This window comes from Microtus oregoni, unplaced genomic scaffold (genome assembly GCF_018167655.1).
Source record: "Microtus oregoni isolate MIOR12 unplaced genomic scaffold, Mior012 000000F_ref0000247, whole genome shotgun sequence".
Taxonomy (NCBI): Eukaryota; Metazoa; Chordata; class Mammalia; order Rodentia; family Cricetidae; genus Microtus; species Microtus oregoni.
In genome coordinates, this window is record NW_024543059.1 from 9,071,527 (window position 1) to 9,095,776 (window position 24,250).

General features: G+C 35.6%; 2 protein-coding genes across 2 annotated transcripts; both read right to left on the reverse strand.

Annotated features, from left to right (window-relative positions):
* Nucleotides 1-1,170: 1,170 nt before the first annotated feature.
* LOC121452445 (olfactory receptor 14A2-like) lies at nt 1,171-4,082 on the reverse strand (the record flags this gene model as incomplete). Its single annotated transcript, XM_041658627.1, has 2 exons — nt 3,189-4,082; nt 1,171-1,209 (listed from the first exon to the last, which is right to left on the reverse strand). Coding segments are annotated over exons 1-2 (933 nt in total), but the record flags the coding sequence as incomplete, so codon positions are not given.
* An 8,803-nt stretch (nt 4,083-12,885) lies between these two features.
* Nucleotides 12,886-13,845, reverse strand: LOC121448686 (olfactory receptor 6F1-like). The gene has a single exon (XM_041652889.1). It carries the CDS (start codon nt 13,843-13,845, stop codon nt 12,886-12,888), a length of 960 nt encoding a protein of 319 aa, XP_041508823.1.
* Nucleotides 13,846-24,250: the final 10,405 nt, after the last annotated feature.

The following is a 24,250-nucleotide window of genomic DNA, read 5'->3' on the forward strand; positions in this document are numbered from 1 at the left end:
CGTGATCATTCTCTCAACATTAAAAATGACAATTTAAAATTTAAAATTACTGCAAGAATTAAGTTGTTTATTTGTTCTAATTATGTTTTACTCTAAGATGTTTTAATTCATACAAAGAAAAAGGAAGTGAGATAAGTGACCTAGTGAAAAAGATGTTCGAGAACACTAGTTAAGCAATATATTTATAGAAAATATAAATTTATATAACTATCTATGATAAAATTACATTTGTAAATGAAGAGGATTGCCAAGAGATTCTAATTGCCAGAGGCCATGAGATTGTTCAGCATTTACAATTTGTACTGAAGAAGTCACCCCGCCACTTGTGTACATCCTGTTGGGAAGGCCCACTTGGAAAATCCATGGGGTTATTAATGATAAATGACTTGTTGCTCCTGTCCATAACTTTCTCATGTGCCACTCCTCTATCTCCCTAATAAGAACAACTGTAGAGTTCTATCCACATCCCTTTGGAATTTATTTTACACTTATTTGACACACATATAGCTGTTGATGGTCATAAAGATGGCTTTCCTTATTTCTGTGTAATTCTGATATATAAAAATATTGTAGGATATGCTTTGCAACTAGATCTATTGTCCAATGAGGACTGTGAGACACTTAGATGCATTCTTTGTTCATTTTTCTCAGATTAACACAAGAAAATAAGAATTTCTTCTTAGTCTAAGACAAACAGCACACAATTTTCTTGTTTTTACCTCAGAATAATGTCAAACTAGCCTATAGGATTTTGTAAATGCATAAGTTTAAAACTTTATACTGATACAAAAGTTAAGAGTCTCAGGTGTCTGACCAAAGTTATTGACACAAAGAAGCCTAAAAAATCATGCCAATTCTTAATTTTCCTTGTCCAGAGGATAAAAGAACTATTTCTCATGGCATCTCTCAATGGGCAATTTAACCCCACCCTCTGGTCACACTCTTACTCCAGAGAACTTGAAACTCTGCATTGTCTTGGGAAAGGGCTCTGCCCCTGTTGCTCACCCAAAGAAATGTGCTTTTGACCAATGAGATGAAACTCTTGTAATTTTTTATTGTTTTTAAGCCCCCTGCAAAAAAAAAGTATATTTAGCATAAGTTGTCATCAGCGGTTTTGATACTGGCCATTCTCACAGGTGTATGATGGAATCTCAGAGTTGTTTTGATTTTCATTTCTCTGATGGCTAAGGATGTTGAGTATTTCCTTAAGTGTCTTTCAGCCATTTTAGATTTCTCTGTATTGTGCTTATTATTATGAAGTTTTTCTATTAGAACTTTATATACTTCTCAGTGAATGGAGCTTTTAGTGAACTGCACATTACACAAGATATTTCATATGGGCAGTAGTTTTAAAGATTACAGAGTGTATAGTATCAGGGTGAGTATATTTGCTTCCTGTTTGAATGAGAGGGTTAAGTAATTTGCCTTAATGTATGTGTTGCAAGGAGAGGGCTGCTGCCCCATGTTGGGTGCCAATTGTAAGAGGAGGGGACCCAGTTGATCTTCCTGGCTGCCTGGCTAGCTTAACCCTGAAATAATCACACAGAAATTGAATTAATTAAATCACTGCTTGGACCATTAGTTCTTGTTTCTTATTGGCTAATTCTTACATATTAATTTAACCCTCCTCTTACATGTGTGTGTGTGTGTGTGTGTGTGTACAATAGAGTAGGATATATGGGATGTGGATATTGCTTCACTTCTTATTTGGCTTGTAGTAACTTTTGTCAAAGTGATTATAAATCACTATGAAGAGGTTGTACATCATGAAAGCCTCATGAAAAATATTTTAATTTTTCTAGTAATGAAAACTAAATAAATATAAAGGAAAGATAATGATTCTGATAAACGTTAGAATCTACAGAGAGATTTAAGACATGACAAAGAAAAGACTTCGTGTTGGAAGACACTGGTAAATTCAACTTGAGAAATATTTAATAGACAAGAGATTCTTGTTATTTGCAATTGTAGTAGGTTCCATAATTTCTTCCAAGACACTGATGAGAGCACTCACCCGCAAGTAGTTAGAAATCATGTGTTTCTGCACTATAGTCAAGCCAAGAAACATGCGTGGATGATTTTAAAGTTTACATTTGTAGAGCTACACCTACTCACACTTGTCAAAGAAAGAAAGACCCAAGTAACTTAACCAAAGTTCAGTTTGGCAAACCAATGTATTTATTGAGATTACTTACTTACAAAAACATGGATTATTCAGAGGCAGCTGCAGCATTCAAATCTTCAACTCCCAGGATTGGTGACAACTCACAGTAGTTGAATTCCTACTGCTTGATAAACGAAGTTCAAATAGGTTCACTTAAAACAAGTCCCCTTCCAGGCCTCTAGGATAAGATAACCAGAGAGTCTTCTTTCCTCAGCAAATAATCAATCCTTCTATAGTATGGGAAATGGAATTTGTTTTTTTAAACTCACTAGATCACATAAGATTCTTTAGAAGCACTCTCTTGACTCAGGAGCCTCCCTTCTTTCACCCACAATGTTTTAATGCAGAAGAAACTACAGAAAATCATCCACAGAAATGTCGCCCTCTTCAGTGTCTTTCTAATAATGCCCTCAACCTGAGTGGCTACTACTTTTCTTTTAGAATTTGTTTCACATGAACTTCCTCCATGTTTGTCTTTGCTAAGCATTTGATCATTCTTTAAGGATTAAGCCAATTAGACACTAGGGCAATTGGGTTAACTTCTTGCCTATTCTTTCTAGTTACTAGAAAGTTTATCACAGAAAGCAGGTGTGAATTTACCTTGACTGTTCACATGCCTCTACCATTTAAGTTATTTTCTTGTTGTAATTCTTATTTTGTTGGTAAATAAATCGTGTAAGAGGTTATCAAATGATAAGTTGTTTAACCTAACAATGAAGATAATGACCAATAATTTTGTACAGCTGTTGTTTCCAAATGAGAGCAGTTTTCATATACAGGAGCAGAAAACACTACCATGATCTCATATGTTAGTATCATACAATCTAATTTTCTGATATTAGATCATATTATCCTTATTCCGAGTGGTTATTTACTTTGGGAAAAATGAGTATCAACCCCTTGTCTTTCCAATGTCAAGAACTATAAATTTTGCCTGTAACTTGTGAGGCACTATATCACTGACAGATTGAGATGTTAAATGACACGAACCACATGGGAAGTGATTTTGTAGCAACCTCCTCATAGCATACTTGACATCACTGTTCCTCAGGCTATAGACTAAAGGATTAAAGGCTGGAGGTAACACAGTATAGAGCACAGAAAGAAACCTGTCTGTGATTGCTGGTACATTTGAGGGTGGTTTCAGATAGACAAAACAAGCAGTAACAATGAAAACAGTAAAAACAGTGAGATGGGGGATGCATGTTGCAAATGTTTTTGATTGACCTTTAGTAGTAGGAATCTTAAGCACCACAGAGAAAATATAAAAGTAAGAGATAACCACACAGATAAAGCAAGACATACCCAGACACATGCCTATTCCAATACTTGTGTAAATTACACCAAGTGTATCAGAGCAAGAAATCCTTAGCAATGAGGGTATATCACAGAAAAACTGTGGGATCACATTGGAGCCACAGAAAGACATGGAAAATGTGCCAGCTGTGTATACAGTTCCAAAGAGTGCCCCAGTGGCCCAGGAAACAACTACCAGCAGCACACAAGTTCCACGACTCATAATGACCTCATAATGCAGGGGACAGCAGATGGCAACATAGCGGTCATAGGACATGGCAGTAAGAATAAATATCTCACCTGCTGAAAAAGAAGTCATGAAAAGTATCTGAAAGGCACAACCCAGAACCGAAATGGAATTGTTGTGAGTTAGGCTGTTGACAAAGAAATTTGGGATTGGTACGGACACAAAGAAGACATCAAACAGGGACAAGTTCTTCAGGAAGAAGTACATGGGTGTTTGAAGTTTCAGATCCAGGGTGATGAGAGTGATAATGAGAAAGTTACTCATCAGGATTTCTAGGAACATTACCAGGAAGAACACTCCACAGACAGTTTGTAACTCTTGGATGTCTGAAAATCCCGTAAGAATGAATCCTGTTATTCTACTGAAGTTGGGCATTCTAGATTCTTCAAATGACCTGCCTGGTAGGAGAAATGCACATACATTGACACAGACCCAAACACTTACACTAGTGTACAGGAGTGCTCAGTGGAAAAGGAGCCAGGAGAGTACCTAGGTAGCTCTCCATTGTTTTTGCACCCACCTTATATTACCATAAGGTAGTACTTTCATTTGATTCTACGTTGAACTAATTTATCATGTATGGCAAATTATTGTACCATGTTGTGCAACACATTTGAAAAAAAACAACAACAACAGAAATATGTTGTGCTTTCCTTAATAGAATGGACTCTTCACTTGATACTGTACTTGTCAAGTAGATAACAAACAGCAGAATAAAACCTTCGTGTCTCATCTTTCATTGTTTTATTTCCTTTGCTTAACCTCTCATAGCCACACTTATAATGCAAAGGGATTCACCTAAAGTTAATCAAAATTATTCTCCAAAGCTAAAGACAAGAGTACCTATAATATTTTCAAAAGTGTGCTGTCTTCCACAATTTATCGTGCGTTCTGGATCCTTTGAATGACATCTGAAACCTATACTCATTGGCTCCAATCGTTCTTGTACGGAGGTTTTTCAAGCAAATCCTTTAATGGTGAGACTGTACAGAAATGATCATCTCGTAGGTCCTTTCCGGATCACATATCTGATAGAAAAATACCTTGCATTGCAAATGAACATTCACCTTTGAAGCAGAGCATTCTCTCTGAATCAAATGACGATTGATCCTAAATGAACCTAAGGGATTTTTTTCTTACTGATAAGATTCTATATATTCAGAATTGAGGCAACAATTAACCAGGTCACAGTGTGAAAAGAAGCTTGAGCATCCATAGCTCTTATTGTTTTTTCTTAATAGTCTTGGAGTTCTTCTCACTACTTTAAATTATATAGTTAATATATGCTTATATTTATCAAACTCCATTCTTGATCTTTACAATTGATTTTGTTTTCTTGCAGTGATTAACATCTCTTAATTTGCTTTAACTCTCCAAAATGAGGCTTCCCATGGCAAAATATTTTCACAACAAATAATACAAATTCTTTTGTCTGGGAGAACAATATTATCCATCACATTCCATTTATGTATAAAATAGTCATGTGTTGTATTTGTAATGTTCCAGTTATGGTTATATTAAACAGCTTTTAACATATACAAATAGATATTTCTATCATAATGTGTGTACCTAAGTTAACATAAACATATATTTGTTGTTCGATATTATATCATCTCAAATTTATATGGTCACAAACTATTATACTGAGTTTGTTGAGGAAAGAAATGAGGGTTGGGACCTCCTGAGGAATAGGAATAGTGGCCTTCCCCAGTAAAGAGAATATATACATGTTTTATGTGTGTGTGTGTGTGTGTGTGTGTGTGTGTGTGTGTGTGTGTGTGAGTGCAAACATACACACAAGCATATGTGCATGCAGTACCTATCAGCAAAATAACAACTGCAACAATGTGACCATGGATTTAAAAAAGGAGAGAGTGATGTGGGAGAGTTTGGGGTAAGTGAAGGGAAAGGAGAAATGTTGTAATTATATTCTCAAAAAGAAAAAAAACAAAAAAGCAAGGTAATTGGCCAAAGACTTTGATCAACAGATAAAAACCATTAGTCCTCTTGGAAATAATGTAAGTCTGCTTCTCACAATCTACATGGATGGCATAAAATTATCTGTAGCTCCATAACTCTTATTACAAGACTGAATATCTATTTCTCATCTCTGAATAATGAAGGCACAATGTCAATAAACATAAATGCAGAAAAAAATAAATATGAAATAAAATAATAGCTGCATCTTAAAGAAATAAAATAGATGAATTTAAAAAATTGTATTGTTAAGTTACACATTGTACTAGAGACATGTCAGGATTTTCTGGTGTATTTTTTGTAAAAGAAACTTGAGAGACCACTACATCAAAATATCTCCTCAATATTTCTCTGGAATCACTTTTTAGTAATGTACAAAATATTGTGTTCTCCTATGTATATTCAAGTTGTATTGGTTAGCACATTGCTGTTTACTAGGCTTAGGGAACTGACTTATTCTTCCTTGCAAAGGGATACAACATTACATATATATTAGCAGAATATTTTAGTATTTTTATCAACTGAAAATTGCAGTCTGTACTTTAAAACAATTCAGATTCCCTAAAGTTCAAGGAAAAGAATTGGTCCTTAGAGAGATGTAGGAAGATTTTCCTGCAGGTCCAATTGAGGAGGAAACTTTTTTCATACACTTTAACATTATGATTTAATGGATCACCTAAAGTTTACAAACTTTGTAATCATAACATGCTCTTAAAATTTAGCCTTCTGATTAAGAATCAAAAGTCTTTGCTAAGCTGTAATGACTTCTTAAAATGTAATAAAACAAATACAAAGATTAAAAACCATTTACCGTCTTATAAATTTTGGCTAGCTTTCCATTGAAACCGCATGTAATACAAAGGTCTCTAGCAGATCTTTTAAAGCAATTGGCTACCATCTCAAGATTACCCAAAGGAAATCTTTCCAAATAGACTTCCTTATTATTTACTTTCTCTTAAGACAATTAATGTTATAATAATTAGAGCTTTATCTAGGAGGAACTGATCAGTCCCCTGAAAAATACACCAGAATAGATCATAAATAACATGGCTCACAGTAAATGGGAATTATATTAAACTAAATACTTTACTGACTATAAATTTATAGACAATATTATTATAGTAGTTAGTAGAATATTAGAATATAAGCAGAAAACTTGCCTAGGGACTCTTGTCATATTTTCAAGTTATTAGTTATTTTCCTGTAAAAAGATACCTGAAAAGTGAAACACAACTTAAGGAAACCACTGCTTATCTGGGTTCATGTTTTTTTGAGTATACAAGTACATGGCAGCAGTGATTCCATGATGCCAGGAGTTTGGGGTGGCTGGTCACATTGTACCTATTATGAAGCCCAGAAGACACGGGCTAAGACCGTGTCTCATTTAGAGGTCTTTTATCTATGCATCTGCCCTATTGTGTATCTAAAATCCTTTTTTGACAGAATGCGTTTTTAAAATGGTATTTAGTGTGGTCATCACATCCCTGGATGCTAGTTTCTCCTCTCTTGGCCTTTTAAAATGGTGGAGGTCATTAGCTGTCAGTTCTGGGACAACTGGGAGGGAGCTGTCCTCACTAGCTCATCTCTAGCTAGCACTGTATTGCATACATAGCCTTTTTATCTGTGGAAAATCTAAATCTCCCATGTAGTACATTGTGCGATCTAAAAAATACCTGTGTATAGTGTTGGGAATCCACCATGCTCTCCTGCCTGTGCACACCTACCAGACCCAATCCAGCTGCTTGACCAAGACAGGGTTTTTAGTGGCAGATGTGTTCTCAGCTACTTTCCTCCTAACCCCTAGCAGGCATACAAACACTCGTACCCAACGTGTGTGGCTTGCCGCATGGGTTAGCCCTAGTCATTTGGGCACTATTCAGTTGGCAGAGGTTATTTGTTTGCTTCCCAGTCACCCGGACCTGAAGCAATCACACAGAAACTGTATTATTACAGCACTGATTGGCCTATTAGCCCACACTTCTTTTTGGCTAGCTTTTATATCTTATATTAGCCCATTTTTATTAATCTGTGTATTGCCATGTGGTGGGGTTGTGATGTACTGGTAAGGTTCCCTCAAGCGTTCGGTGTCTAGCTCTTGTGGTGACTACATGGCTTCTCATTGACTCCGCCTACTCTCTCCTTCTCTATCAGCTTGGAACTCCCATCTTGCCCTACTCTGTGCTGTAATTAGGCACAAAGCAGCTTCTTTATCAAATAATAATATTCACAGCACATGGAGGGGAATCCCACATCAATTGACCTGTATTTCTTTATACCTATATAGTTTTAAGAGTAAGGCTTCACATTAAAATTATTAAACAATCTTTAAACAAATGTTCAGCAAATGAGGTCAATGACCTCAAAATGTAAACAATATATAAAGTTTCTTAATCAGAGGGAGAAATGTGTCATGCAATATGATAAATATATCCTAAAATTGCATCAATATACAAAAGAAAACCCCGATCCTACTTCATTTTCACACCCAACCCTATAGCACATATAACCAACCCCTAACAGATGACAGTTGTTCCTAACCCTGTGGACAAACTTGGTTTAAGAGGGGATATCGCTTTCTTGAATTCTACCTGTTATGGAGGTGATGTTATTTCTGTGGGATTCTGCAAAAACTAAAATGATGATTAGGTTTCAAGATTACTGTCTGTTACAATTGCAGATAGTCTCTGAGTAGTCGGTATGGTTTTTATGAAGTTCTTATTTACAGTTCTAGTCAGACTATTGTAAGAATGTGCACCATCTGCACTTGTCATGTTGAAATCTTCTTGAGCAGTTTGTAGTCCAAACCTGAGCTTAGAATGGTGCTACCAGCATAATGGCATCGTACGAAGCAGGTAGAATTATTGTTGTGGGGACCTATCTTCTTACTGGACACTTCAAAGATTACTATACAAAAATGTTTTATTCATTGTGGATACTTAAACATTATTCATATAAAAATAGAAAGTTTGGATTTCCAGAGACATGTATTTAAACAAAAGTACCATAGAGACAAAAGTAAGTAAGGAAAGAAGGAAAAATTTTGAAAAGAGTTCTGATAACCTTCGTTAATAGATTTTATCTTTCTTTGGTCCCATTTCATGTGGCTTCTGATATGGAACAGAAACTCTGAATTTTTATTTTAAAAACATTTAAATTTAGAGAAGGAGAGCCACTGTCTAACTGCAAAGACAGCTTTGATTTTTTAGTGAGTCATGACCTCCATTACATGTATGCTTAGGTAGTGAGAATTTTACCCTGCAGAGGATACTGGTATCATAAGTCAGGTTTCTCTTAGCTTGAACATATTTTTTTCTAGATAGATATCTTTTCTTCTTTAGACATTAGATTTCCAGGGTCTCTTGACTTTTTGAATATGAATATTTTCCTGGAAAGCCAGGAATACAACCCTGACCCAACCTTTATGAGGTTTCCTTCTGACCAGTAGGATTTTCATCTTTGTGGATCAGCTGCCATTTCTTCTTATCAAGAGGCGTTTTTTTTCAAATTGGATGTTGATTAATTTTTATGATATCTACAGCTTTTCTTCTCCTGTGGAAGCAAGAGAAAATCCCATTCCTCCAAGTAGTGCAACTCCTGGTTTCCATTCTGAGGTCAAGGTATTCTTGAATTACACCAGCTGATTTAATTCAGAAGTTTTTTTCTGTTAGCCTATGTCTCGTCACAGCTGTTGCTCCTTTCTCATTAACATTAGGAAAAGTCAAGGTTAATAAAGCATTATGCAATCTATTTCTGAGATTATTTATCATTCCTTTTTGTTTATTTAACATAAACTTTATAGTCCAACTTGATCCTTCTATAACTGTCTGAACTATATGATTGTGTGGTATTCCACATAGGTATGGGACAGCAGTAAACTGCTAAGCCACAGGGCAGGTCTGGCAAAGCAAAGAGCACACAGCTCTGTCAGAATGGTAGCTCAGCTTCATATGGCAGAGGAAGGGAGCAAAGGCACAGACTCAGGCCATGTTGGGTGCCAAAATATAGGCATATCAAAGAATCACACAATAGCTTGAAATGGAGTATAAGAAAGATTTATTTACTTGGGTATAAACTCATCGTACAGGTAGGTATCTGCAATCCTCTGTGTGCACTGGAAACTGGGAACTGAATCCAGAAGAAAAAGGGGCCACATATATTTTTCATCTACACTTACAGTACCTGAGATCATGCCCAAAAATGGGCTGGTATCTAAAAGGCAATTGGTTGCAGGAGTTGACTCAACACAGTACCACAAGTAGAACTTTGTCAAGTTAGCCTCCATACATATGCTTACATATCCTTTATATACTTTTGACATGAACATCTAAGAGACACTGTCCTAGATGGCCTTCTGTGAATATAGAAATCCTATAGCATTCTTTCTTCAAATTATTTCCTATGAAGTGAATTTGCATTTTTACAAGTTGGAGCCTTTAATAGGCAAGGTTTTGCCATCAGATCTTTCTTGCTGTCATCCAAAGACAGATTATGTTCCATCTCTTTAGTTGGACTACTATATTTAGGAATTAGGAGTGACTTCTCTTAATCATCTTCACCTACAAATTGTAACTGAATTACACTTCTTCCCTATATAAAGTGAATATTTTGTGCCAATACCAAGCTGTTTTCATTACCGTAGCTCTGTAATAGAGTTTGAAGTCAGGGATGGTAATGCCTCCGGAAGTACCTTTATTGTATAGAATTGTTTTGGCTATCCTGGGTTTTTTGTTTTTCCATATAAAGTTGATTATTGTTCTCTTAAGGTCTGAGAAGAATTTTGTTGGGATTTTTTGGGGATTGCATTGAATCTATAGATTGCTTTTGGTAGAGTTGCAATTTTTTTTTTTTGAGACAGGGTTTCTCTGTGGTTTTGGAGCCTGTCCTGGAACTAGCTCTGTAGACCAAGCTGGTCTCGAACTCACAGAGATCCGCCTGCCTCTGCCTCCCGAGTGCTGGGATTAAAGGCGTGTGCCACCACCGCCCGGCTTTAGAATTGCCATTTTTACTATATTGATCCTCCCAATCCAAGAGCAAGGGAGATCCTTCCATTTTCTGGTATCCTCTTCAATTTCTTTCTTCAAAGATTTAAAGTTCTTGTCAAATAGATCTTTCACTTCCTTGGTTAGAGTTACCCCAAGATATTTTATGCTATTTGTGGCTATCGTGAAAGGTGGTGCTTCTCTGATTTCCCTCTCTGCTTCTTTATTCTTTGTGTATAGGAGGGCAACTGATTTTTTTGGAGTTGATCTTGTATCCTGCCACGTTACTAAAGGTTTTTATCAGCTGTAGGAGTTCTTTGGTAGAGTTTTTGGGGTCGCTTATGTACACTATCATATCTGCAAATAACGAAAGTTTGACTTCTTCCTTTCCAATTCGAATCGCCTTGATCTCCTTATGCTGTCTTATTGCTATTGCTAGAACTTCAAGCACTATATTGAAGAGGTATGGCGAGAGTGGACAGCCTTGTCTTGTTCCTGATTTTAGTGGTATGGCTTTGAGTTTCTCTCCATTTAACTTAATGTACAGCTTGCTGTATATTGCTTTTATTATATTTAGGAATGAACCTTGTGTCTCTAGTCTCTTCAAGACCTTTATCATAAAGGGGTGTTGAATTTTGTCAAATGCTTTTTCAGCATCTAAAGAAATGATCATATGGTTTTTTTCTTTCAGTTTATTTATATGATGGATTACATTGATAGATTTTCATATGTTGAACCAGCCCTGCCTCTCTGGGATGAAGCCTACTTGATCATAATGGATAATTTTTTGATGTGTTCTTGGATTCGGTTTGCCAGTATTTTATTGAGAATTTTTGCTTCGATGTTCATGAGTGAGATTGGTCTGTAATTCTCTTTCTTGGTTGAGTCTTTGTGTGGTTTTGGTATCAGAGTGACTGTAGCTTCATAAAAGGAGTTTGGCAATGACTCTTCTGTTTCTATATTGTGAAACACATTAAGGAGTATAGGTATAATTCTAATTTCTATGTATTCCAGAAAGATTTTGTGCTTGAGTTCAAGAAACATTTCAAGAGTGAACATGTACAAAGAGCTGTGACTTTATTTTCATCTCTTAATCGCCTCAAATTGTGATTTTCAAGATTCACTCTGGGCAATATCAGCTGGTGATTTTTTTTTTTTTGGCACTGCAGATTCTCATTCTGGATCTAGGGTGGTAATGTGCATTCTCTTCCAGCATTCTTATGGTGCTCAGTCACAATGCCACTCTTAGAAGGTACAACACTAAAGGGGCTGCCGTGTGAGCTCTCACCATAAAGATGTTTGTGATTAGCTTCTTTCATCACTTTGTTATCTCTTTTATTCCTAAACTGCACTGAAATAAATAAAGACCATTCAGTTTCTTAATTGACAAAGAAAAATCATATAAAACAATGAAAACCCTACAGTTCCTTCTTATTATTTCAAAATAATATTGGTTATTTTTCTTTTTTCAAGAGGAGGGAGTGTGCTATGTTGCATGAAATCATGATTTTACTGACTCAGTATCCTCAGAATTCAAGATTATGGGCACATAGCACTTAAATTAATTTTTATTGCACTCTCATCTGCTTGAACATCTCTAAAAGTCTAATGATTATTTCAAATGGTTAAATATCCCATTCTTAGGTCATGTCATTCTGACCTGAATAAACATTTTAATCACAGAGAAAGTGTTAATTTTTTAAGTTATATTCATTTATTTAAAATTTCATGTTTTTCAAAATTTTATATTTATCTAATCTTTTTTTCTAGTGAGGCTATCTAGCTATGTCTATTCTAACAAATAATTGTAAAAGCTAAACATAGTATTTGGCTCACCATATGTGTTTAGTAAATGATTATTAAATGATTTTTGAGGTATTTTTTATTGAGTTTTCAGCAGACTCTTGGAGAAACACTGCTTAAATTAATAAAGATTTTAATAGGCTAGGCTTCTTGCCAAGGTGTAATATTTAAAAAAAATATTTATTTGAAATAAACCCATTGTGAATAGTCTATTGGCAAAAGCTTTCAATATTTACACTATGGTACTGTATTAAACAAAATGAATAGGATAGCTATAAATAACTTTTAATATAATTTAAAGAAAAACATATAATATGCAGAGGTGGGCTTATAAGAATTCCATTTCTTAATTTCAAATACTTACCATGAGCAAATGAGATCTGAGAATTCTCTTTAAACAAAACTTAATCATTGCCTTCTCAAAGCGCTTGCATGTTTCTGTTTAATAGAAATTTCTTTTGTACTAGAAGTTTCTGGAAAGCTTTCATCACATCTTTGTTTCTCAGGGTATATATGAGAGGGTTGACTAATGGAGTAATCACACAGTAGAACACTGAGACCACTTTTCCAACTGTAAAATTGTATTTGGCTGGAGGGCGGACATAAGCAAAGATTATGGTGCCGTAATAGATGGTAACCACTGTGAGGTGGGAAGCACAGGTTGAGAATGTTTTCTTCCTAGCCTCCAGGGAAGATAGCTTGATTATTGTGACCACGATGTTGCCATAAGAGCTCATTGTGAGAAGGAAAGAGCTGAGAATCACCACAGAGCTGCAGGTGTAACCCAAGGCCTCCACCAAGAAGGTGTCCGAGCAGGAGAGTTTAAAGATAGGATCCGAGTCACAAAAGAAATGGTTGATTTTTTGAGGGCCACAAAAGTTGAGCTGAGAGATGAGTATGGTGGGTAGCAAAGGGGCAATAAAGCCCCCAATCCAACATCCAGCTGAAAACCTCAGGCAAATCTGTCCACTCATGAGAAGTGAGTAGTGGAGAGGACGGCATACAGCCACATGCCGGTCATAAGCCATCACGGCCAACAAGATGCATTCAGTGGCCCCCAGGGAGAAGAAGAAGTAGTACTGAGCAATACAGCCCGCAACGGGAATGGCGACCAACTTTTTGACACATGTAGCCAGCAACTTAGGTACTGTGGCTGTCGTGTACCAGATCTCCAGGAAGGACAAGTTCCCTAAGAAAATGTACATGGGTGTCTGCAGTGTGGAATCCATCAGGATAAGGAAAATTATGAGAGTGTTCCCCAGTAGAGACAGCAAATACACAGTGAGAAACATCACAAATAATGCCAGCTGCAGCGCGGAAGAGCCTGGAAATCCTAGAAAAATAAACGCTGCCACGGCTGTTCTGTTTGTTACATCCATCGTTCGTCTCTGCTCTGGGAGGGAACAACCGCTTTCAGGTGACTGTAGGTGGGTGAGGATCAGGACTGTGCCATGTTGTTCATTTATGTCGTGACCCTAAGTGATCCCTAGCAACCAGAGAAAACGAAAGCTGTTGGAAACATAACTGACAATCTCACCCGTAATATACATTTATTGTCTGGCTTCATATTACAAACAAATTTCCAATGGAAATCAAAGTAAACAGTTCACTCTCCCACCATCATATCACAAGGGTATTAGGGCATTGGTGGAACCCTGAAAAGTTGTTTTAAAGACTAAGGAAGAACATGGCACCAGCTGACACTTAGGACATTGTTTCCTAATGAACAGATGCAACAATCAATATTTGGTGCAATTGCCGGTGACAGCCTTGGCAGTACATTGCACCCTGTTAGACAAAGGACTACCCTGATTTTAAATCTGTGGTCTTTATTTGCATATAAATTTATGAGTGGAGGGAGATAAGGACATGAGTTTAAACAGACATTTTGTTCCTGAACATCAATTTAACTTGCCTGGTCTCTGACTTCTTTCTCTTTATTATTTTCATGTCTTCCTATTTCCTCAAACTGATCAGAATAAAAACTTATAGAATTCATAAGAATTTACCATGGATATATTTACATGTATCCATGTAAAAAATATCCAAGTGATGATTACAAAGTTTAAAAATCTTAAACCTAATGAAATATTATTTTCATTCACAATGTTGTTTGATTATGAGCTCTTTACAATAAAATACACTGTGTAAATATGTCACATAACAATGAAATCAACAGAAGAATTGAAATTGTCATTTTTTTCTTCTGCCTGCCACTTCTTATTTCAATGCTTTCTAGAGATTTTGAGAAATAAAACATCATTAATTCAATGTATTTCATCCTTCATTACAAAAGGTAATTACACCCAGTAATATTATTTATATAGAGGAGAAATTTTCTTGGAAGTTACTTTTTCTCAGACATAATTCAAAGACAAATTAATGTCAGTATTTTGGCAATATTTTATTTTTTCCTACCAGAAGCTACAAATACTAATTCCCTAAAATTACTGAGGCTATTCCTTCAGTTGTTTAAAAAACTTCTGCTATTCATATATAAACTAATTTTAAAAAGTTTGAGAAATTAAGGAGAATATCCAATTCAAGAAAACATTTTATAATAAAAAATAAATTAGAACTAATTTAAAAAATGTTTCTCTTTTAAAAAAATCTTGTCTTTAAGAGTAATATTATGTATTGCTATATATAAAAGGCAATATTCCAAATGGTTTCTATTGTTTTTAGGAAAGGGATATTATATTGCTTTTATTTCATCATTAACAAGAAAGGCTACATTAATTATTTTAAAATAATTTAACCAGAATGTGTGTGTGTGAAACTAGACTGATGTGATCCCCTCCCAAAGTCCCTATTACTTTACTAAAACACAACGTGGTTCTAATTCTGCTATTAGGATTGACAAAAGAGTACATTTTTCCACTCATGTAAGTTAGAAGAGAACTGAAAGACAGAGAAAATGAACTTGAAATGAGCAAAAGCTTCTATTAATAGTCAAAAATAAAAGCAGCTAAAAAAATAAAATAAAAAAATAAAAGCAGCTCATACACAGTTTTTTATTTTACCTTCTAGGATATGTCATTCACCCTACATACAAAATATATACATGAGGAAGAATATTGTCTGTCTTCATAACATTATGTAAATCACAAAAATGTTACTGGCAGATATTTGGGTGGTCTCGCTATTACCCATAAACATTTGAGGAATGACACATACAATTCTTCCACAGTGCACTTACCTGGAGTGTTCTTAATTGTCATTTTACACAACTTTAGTATTAGCAGTTAATCACACTCTGAATTTCCATTTTCAGCAAAGCTAAGAAGTGAGTACACTCCTCAGGAAACTCAGAGGAAATCATGTGTCTTCTCCTTGTTGTGTTACTGTCCATGAGGCAGCCTTGGTACTCTTGGTAGCACCACATTCTTTCGTATTTCTCATGTGTAATTTCCTACTGTGGTCACATTACAGGAAAAAGTGAGTTCAGAGTTCCTCTCCTGAGAAGAATTATGATTTCATCATCCTAGAACCTTGAGACAACTAAATAGATTCCCTGAGGAATTCTCTTTGTTGAGGGTCAAAATGTATTCCCTTGGGGACTAGAGAAGAGCAGAAATTCTTTACAGGACAAGAAATGTCACCACAGGAACTGTGAATGGTGCCCCTAATGACTTCATTAGTTGTCATTGCCTATAGTCTGGGATCTTGAAGGTAGTTATGGGGATGAATCATTTGATATCTCAGCCTCCAATAGGATTTTTCTTAAGTCATAATCTTTAGCATATAAAGTATTAACTGAATTAGCATTGAAAGGCTTTAATCTGCAATATGACAACAGCAATACAAAAATAAAGCTCATACTGAGTTTGTATCTTTTATGAAATCATAAATTATTTCGTAATGTAAAAGAAAAGTCATAACCTACAGTAGAGCACAAAACTGAGGAGCTTCCTAAAAGTGGTAGAGCCTCACACAGATGGGAAAAGTAAAGACTATTGTTGCCAAAAGAATACTAAATCTTGTAAAGAAAATAACATAGGGTGATATGCATTATCAAAACAAAACAGAGAAAACAAGTTTGATACTGTTCAAATTACTTAAATTCCACAACCAAGATGTTGCCTCTTTAAACATTATTTTTGTTACAACAGAAAACCATTGCTGTAAATATTTTTTTTAGTGTATAAAGTACAACTATGAGTTTTTCCATTTTAAAACTTATTATTATATAAACAGAAATTTCGATCCTGCCCAGTCCTGTAGTTGTTCAGTCCCAAAGAAACACACAGAGACTTATATTAATTATAAAATGTTTGGCTTCTTAGCTAATGCTTATTATTAACTAGCTCTTACAACTTAAATTAACCCATAATTCTTATCTATGTTTAATCACATTGCTTGGTACTTTTTCTCACTGAGGCATTCTCATCTTGCTTCTTCCATACCTGGCTATTGTCTGCTTTTCATCTTACAAAATTTCTCTAGTCTTGTTGCCCCAACTTTATTTCCTCCCTGGCTACTTGACAATCAGCATTTGACTAAACCTGTATGAGTGACAAATGTTTAAATTGCAAAAGAGTGTTTTCCCGTAGCATTTTCCCTGCTTTTCTTCTCAAAATTATAACCTGAATCCAATCTCTTTGTTTAACTGTTTTCCTGATCGTTATCCATAAAAAGTTATAACCAATGCATCAAACAACAACAACAATAAAAACATACATAATCCATTTTTTGGGGAATGTGGGAGTAGTTTGCTAGGCTACTTCCTGCTGATTGGCAGTGTTGATAATCTTATGGAGGGTCAAAGAAAATTTAGGATATGATCAAGTCTTGACTGTATTCTGTAAGGCTGGATCATCTCAGCCAGCAGTCGTGAAGCAGTTCTAGGTGTAGAACTCAGAGGAAACTGCAGCAGAGGCATTCTATAATGTAACATCATCTGGGACATCCACTTCTATTAGAGATTTTTCAGGGCATTTTCCTTGATTACACTTTGCTTTCCTTAAAGCAGAATGAGTCTACAGCCTCTCATTTCCTGGGGAAATAAAAGCAAAACTTCTTCTCCAAAGTAACATATCTTCTGACTTAAATTTTGAACTCGAGACATTTTCAAACTATATAGGTTGGATTGATTTAGCAGCATGTGTACTCAAATGTCATTGAGCAGCTGTTGCTCCTTCCTTAAAAGTCAATTGAAATAAAACACAATAAAATACTATATTTAGAATCTCTGTTTACTTTCCATCTTTGCATTTATTTTTATTCCACAGGGAACGTGACTTTGACTTTCAGTTTATGCAAAAATTCCAATACTGGGGCTTATTTATACCTTTAATTATTTTAAATGTTTAAAAAGTTGTTTTCTAATTATTTGTCAAACTGGGCAATAGAGAATTCTTTATTTTTTTTACCAACTACCTTTGGTTTAAAATCTCCTTGGTCAGTGTTGGACAGAAAATGATTGCATTATTTCAAGGTTACAATATCCTACAGTCATCCCCTGACCTAGCTAGGGGAAGTTTTTCTACTTTTTTTCAGAGAATGGTGGGTTTTGAGTTTGCAACTACAGAGACTATTGGATGAAAATGTGGCAAGTCAGAAAAGACAGGGGAATGGTACTTACTTTTTCCCCATTACTCCAGGGCTAATTTTGGAGAGAATTAACACAATTAATGGAACAATTTTCCCTTCCCTATCTTCATTCTGTTTTGACAACAGGTGTTTTTGGATGAGATTCCTGATCCTTCCCTGCCTCCACACGGACAGGGATCAAGAATGACCTGGACCCTGAGGAGGACCTGAAATAATAAACAATTGAGTATTCCAGAGTGGAAACAATAAATCTTTGAATATCTCTGACCAACCTGTCAGAGCAGAAAGAGTTCAGAACCCAGCGATAGAGTACAGGTCTTAAGCAAGGCTGGGTTTGGGTGCTGTGTGTAGGCTCTCACAACAGAGAAACAACTAAAAAATAAGGAAAATAAGGAAAACAGACCCAAGAGAAATAAAGAGAAAGACATACAGAAACACAGGGACACAGGGAGGGAAAAAGAGAGAGAGAGAGAGAGAGAGAGAGAGAGAGAGAGAGAGAGAGAAACACAGTAAAACAACCAGGTGTGACCACTAAACATTCAAACACCTGAACAGAGTGGCACTGAATTCAGTAACATCTCATGCCGTTCTCTGACTTTATTTCAGTGACTGTGTCCACCCTCTGCTGTATGGCCAGACCAAAGATTTACCTCCTGAGGTAAAAGACCAGGCAACTTTAAATTTTGTTTACTTTTGAGTTGGAAAATTTAAATTCCTCATACACTTTATATAGCAATTAATCAAAGGAAACCCTGGAGACCTGGAACCTCTCAGGCTATGCACCGTAGAAGCCCTGTGACAACCACACAAATCCATACGCTGAGAGGCTCTAAGATGAACCCACTCCTGTTGACTGAGTCTTCTGCCCTGCCTGGTTTCTGTCCTCCTACCAGGTCCCACAGCCATTTAGCCCCAAAGAAATCACACGAAGATCTATATTAATTACAAACCGATTGGTCCATTAGTTCAGGCTTCTATTAACTCTTATAACTTAAATTAACCCATTATTCTTATCTCTGTTAGCCACATGGCTAGGTACCTTTTTCAGTAGGAGCAATCACATCTTCCTTCCTCTGTGGTTGGGACAAGACTACAGAAAGGGCTTCCTTCTTGACAGAATACTCCTGTTCTCATCATCCCACCTCTACTTCCTGCCTGGTTGTCTTGCCTATACTTCCTGCCTGGCTACTGGCCAAACAACATTTATTTAAAACATAATTGACAGAATACAGAATTGTCCCACACCACACCTTTATGTCTTGAAGTCTGATATCTGTGATTCTAAATCTGTGGGACCTACAAAAATGATGGGTACCCACCAGAGAAAACTCATTGAACACAAGTTTTAGACAGCAGAAAGTTTTCATTAGGATGTTGAAACCACACTCTACATTTCAGATTCCAAGTTAGCACCAAATCTCCCCTGGAGTATCTTTTAAGCATAAAAATAACATCCTGGGAAAATACTCTTGTTCACAAGTACACTGAGACATAAACAGAACTAGAGACGTCAAAATACAAGGTTAGTACACTTAGAGATTTTTCCCAAAACTACAGAATTTGTTGGATTGGTCCTTTGTTTTCATTTCATAATGTTGTCTACCTGTTGAGATTTAGGTCATGAATAGTAGTTCCATCACGGAGTCATGAATGTTAATGTTTATTACAGGAGTCTTCTCAAAACAAAATACATAAGAATACTCTAAACTCAATCATTTTAACATGTTTCAAAGCCTACAGTCCCTTCTGCAACCCAAACGACTCTCTTAATATAAACACCTGTAAAACTGAAAGTTAATTTACATATTTCCAATATACAATACTTCAAAATAACCATTTTCACTTCAAAAGGAAAAATGGTAGGAAAACAAGACTAGATCAAGGAACTCTCAAGATCCATCAATGCAAACACCACACATTTCAACACCATGGTTGCATCTTTTAATTAGATGGATAGTTGTACTGTTCTACTTCTTCTTCCTGTAACAAATATGACCTCTCTTGGCCTGGGTTCACATTATGGCTACAGTTTTCCAAGGCAGGCACATCATCATCTTTGCATCTCCAATATGCTAAATTTTGCACGCTAACTTTAACTTTGTCTTCATAGTTTCCTGTAAAGACCACACAGAGCGTCCACAAAGAAATTCAAACATGACACTCATTGCCTGATCTCATTGGAATTCTTAAACCTTACTATAATCTTCCAAGGCTCCAAAACCCTGGCATTTTGAGTTCCAGTCAAATTGGCATCAAATGCAGGATAAATTGCAGTTACTCTAGAAGCTTAAGATATAATTTGGCCTCATCTGTCACTGATAAAATGACCTCTGTGTGGCTTAGTATTGGAACCTGAGAAAATACTCTATGTGGTTGTTTTGAGCAGGGAGTCTGCTAGTAAAATAATCAACCCCATATTTCTCCTTTAGAATCAGTCTGAACACAGTTAATTTACAACCTTTGGTAGGTAGGGTTTGGATTTCAAGGTATCTTTCCTTTACAGCAGTGCATAGCTCATTTTTTCTTAATTGGGCTAATCTTTTTAAACAATTACAGATCTTTTGTCTGTACTCTCTTTGTCCATAGCTTTACCATTGCCATTGTTCATATTCTTTTATTCACAAACTGCATATTATTTTAGCCAAATTAATTGAATTCTCATTATAAATCCCAACAGACAGTGATAAATAACCACATCCCAAACAATGTTATATTACATTAAAATTTTCTCCATCAAACGATTTAACCCATTACTTCCATTTCAGCCCCACTCAAATGGTCAGTATGCATTGACACAGCTGGCTTCTCCTTCAGGACACAACATAGCCGCTAAAAAGGTTCCCCAAAGAGTCCTTGTTTCTCTATATAACCTCATGAGATGGACATCCAGTGTACACATGTTCCTTGATACTCTGGTTTTCTCAACCCCCACCATAGGTGCCCAAAACAATTTTCAGTTGTTTCAGACTATCCTTGTGCTCCCCACTAAGTTTCGATATCTCCATCATGATCTCCACACTTTCAGATGCCTCAGGTGATACCTTGTCTGGTCTTTCTGCTTGTGTCTATTTCTTTATTTTAATTGGGTCCACTGTTACTAGTTCTATTAAAATCATTATCTACCTATATTACCTTTGGGCATTTTGTCCCAATTAAGAACTGTGTTCCAGAACCTTTGCACTCAAGAGGATGTCCATATGTAAATAAAAAAGGAACAAAACTAGCCAATTTTTAAGAGGCAAGAATGGGGTTTTATTCATCTGGAGACTTCAATTAACCTGAGAATGACAGGACGAATTGTATTTAAGACTTTGATTTGAAAACTTTAAAAACAGAGAGCTTCATTCTAATTTACAATGATGATCATTACTTTGGTGAGTGTCCTTTGAACATAGCTATTACCCTGAACTTCCTTGTTACCTACTAGGGATTTCCCAGAAATCCCCCACATCAGTTTGAAATGTTTTAAGAAGGGATGGAATTACAATTGCAAGTCCTGAATATTTGAGAAAAATTACATTTTTATCTAAGAAATAATCAGCAATATCATTTAAAAATGTGTGAAGACAGTGTTCCACCACTTTACATAAAGCCATCACAGATAAATATTGCTACAGTATAGAAGTTACATTTAAAAGGCGAGAGTAGTATCATGGACTATGGTAATTAAAATATCACATATAGAACCAAATCATTGTGTTTCTATGTCACCTATATAATAGCTTGTACTTTCAAATATTCTTTTCTTTATTCAAAATTTGCAAAATGTGTACAACTACACATAAACAAATCCTAAAAATGACTTAAGGATTAAAACATTTTATATAACACAAAATAGATTTGTATTTTTAAAAAATACTATATGCAATAATGTGAATATATTTTTGTATGTATTACACATATAATATGATGTGTATATGGATAGTGTAAAATAATCTTATACAAGTATTACTTTGAAAGTGGTTTTAAATATTAACTTTCTTCTGTAAAATTATGATTATATTTCCCCCTCCCTTCAAACCATTCTTTATGCCCTTTTTGCTTTCTTTCAATATCATGCCTTTTATTATTTGTTGTTACATATACATGTATGTAAATGTACAAATATATTCCTAAATGCAAGTATATGTAGGTTTTGCTTGCATGAACTTTTGCATATCAGCTGCGTGCATACCTTTAGAGGCCAGAAAAGAATGCTATATCCCCTAGATCTGGATTTATGGATGGTGTGGGCCACCATGTAGGTGCTGTAATCTGAATCTAGTTCCTCTGCAGAGACAGCACCTGCCCTCAACTAATTATAAAAAACTCCAGTAGTATTTATAAAGACTTTTTCCTGACTGGAACCTTATGACTTTAGTCGTCAGTGTTTTAGTTTATTTAGTCCTTAGTGTTTTCACAATTTTTGCTATAATTATATGTTTAACATATGGAAATCATATGCAAGACATATTTAAGAAAGATAAGCAATGCTTAACATATCAAATAAGCAACGCAAAGTATTCAATTGATAGAATGTTCATTCTTATTAAGCTAGTTTCTCATCAATATCCAAATCACCCAGTGTATGTCCAGTCTTGTCAAAACTTGCTTCTTTAAATAAACAAACTTGCAGTTGTTTGCTTTATCTCTTGACTTGTTAAGAGATATTTTGTCTCATTATGTGGTGTGCTGGGCTTATTTCACTCAGCATAATGTTCTCCAGGACAATCCTTTTCTGCTGTAAATGGATGAAAGACATAATACAGATATCTCCACAGGTGCTGAAGTACTGATGAATTATTGTTGGAGAATACTTAGTGCATATTTATCCTGACACTCTTGAGGTAAAATTTTTTTTTTTGATTTTTCGAGACAGTGTTTCTCCGTAGCTCTTGGTTCCTGTCCTGGAACTAGCTCTTGTAGACCAGGCTGGCCTCGAACTCGCAGAGATCCGCCTGCCTCTGCCTCTCGAGTGCTGGGATTAAAGGCGTGCGCCACCACCGCCCGGGGAGGTAAAATCTCCATATATTTATGTTAAGTCCTCTTGTTCCATGGTGTTCATACCTACAATTTAAAAAATTTATTTTCAGTAAGACTTACTATTGAAGGTTGAGTATTCAAAACAGTACTATCTCCATTGTGGTACTGATTTCAAATCTGCCAGCTTGCTGTTAAATCGAGCTGCTCTCTGTTCAAAAGCACAGTATCTGTGATTGTAATTAGTTCCTTTTGGAGTCCTTTTATTTGGGAATGGTCTCTGACTCCAGAGACAATTTTTTAAACTTAAATTTTATAATATCTGATAAAAGAATATTCCTTCTATTTTCCTTAGGTTTCCTTATGCTAGCAATACCTGTTTTCCATCCCTACCACGTGTGTGGGTCAATCAGGATAGACTTTTATAAAGAGGACACAAATGGTTCTTTTTCTGACACTCTATATCTCTTGGTTTAAACAGATAAAATATTTCACTTAATTTAATTATATCTAGTAAAAAAGTAGAAAGTAAAGTAAAATTAAAAGAATCAAGGTATGATACATGGGCAACTGTCAAATTATTGCTTTTGCTTTGTTAGTTTTGATTTAGTTTTTGAAAACTGGGTTTCTCTGTGCGGCCCTGATTGTCCTGAAATTATCTCTGTAATCCAGGCTGGCCTTGAACTCATCAATCTCCCTTGCCTTTACCTTCTGAGTGCTGGGATTAGAAGGCACGTGTCATCGCTATCTGGCATTCTTTATATTTATTTATTCATTTTAGTTTTTGTATGTGAGTGTTTTGTCTGCAAGTGCTTACAATGCAGGATGTATATGTTTACTGCCTATGGATATTAGAAAGCATAATTTCCCCTGGAAGTGAAATTACAGGTAGTTATGAACCTCCACGTGGCTGGCAGGATTCAAACCCAGGTCTTACACCACAACAACAAGCTATTGACCACGTAGCCATCTATGAATCTCAAAAGGCAACAAAATAAAAAAGAGATGATATCTTTTGACTCGAAGGATGTAAAATTATTTTTAAAGATGCTATGTTCACTTAAAATGATGCAGCAAGTGACTTTAAAATTATGGCACTCAATGTGTCATTTTTAAGTATATAAATACCAAGAAAAGAAAATTCAAATTTAGGAGAGATAAATAAACTCATTACTACAGCCTTGATGGGTACAATCTGTATCCTGTAGAGCTGTTTTCTTGGCTACTTGTGGTTTCAAAAAATAGACCTCTTTATCTTAAAATTGAGTTTTG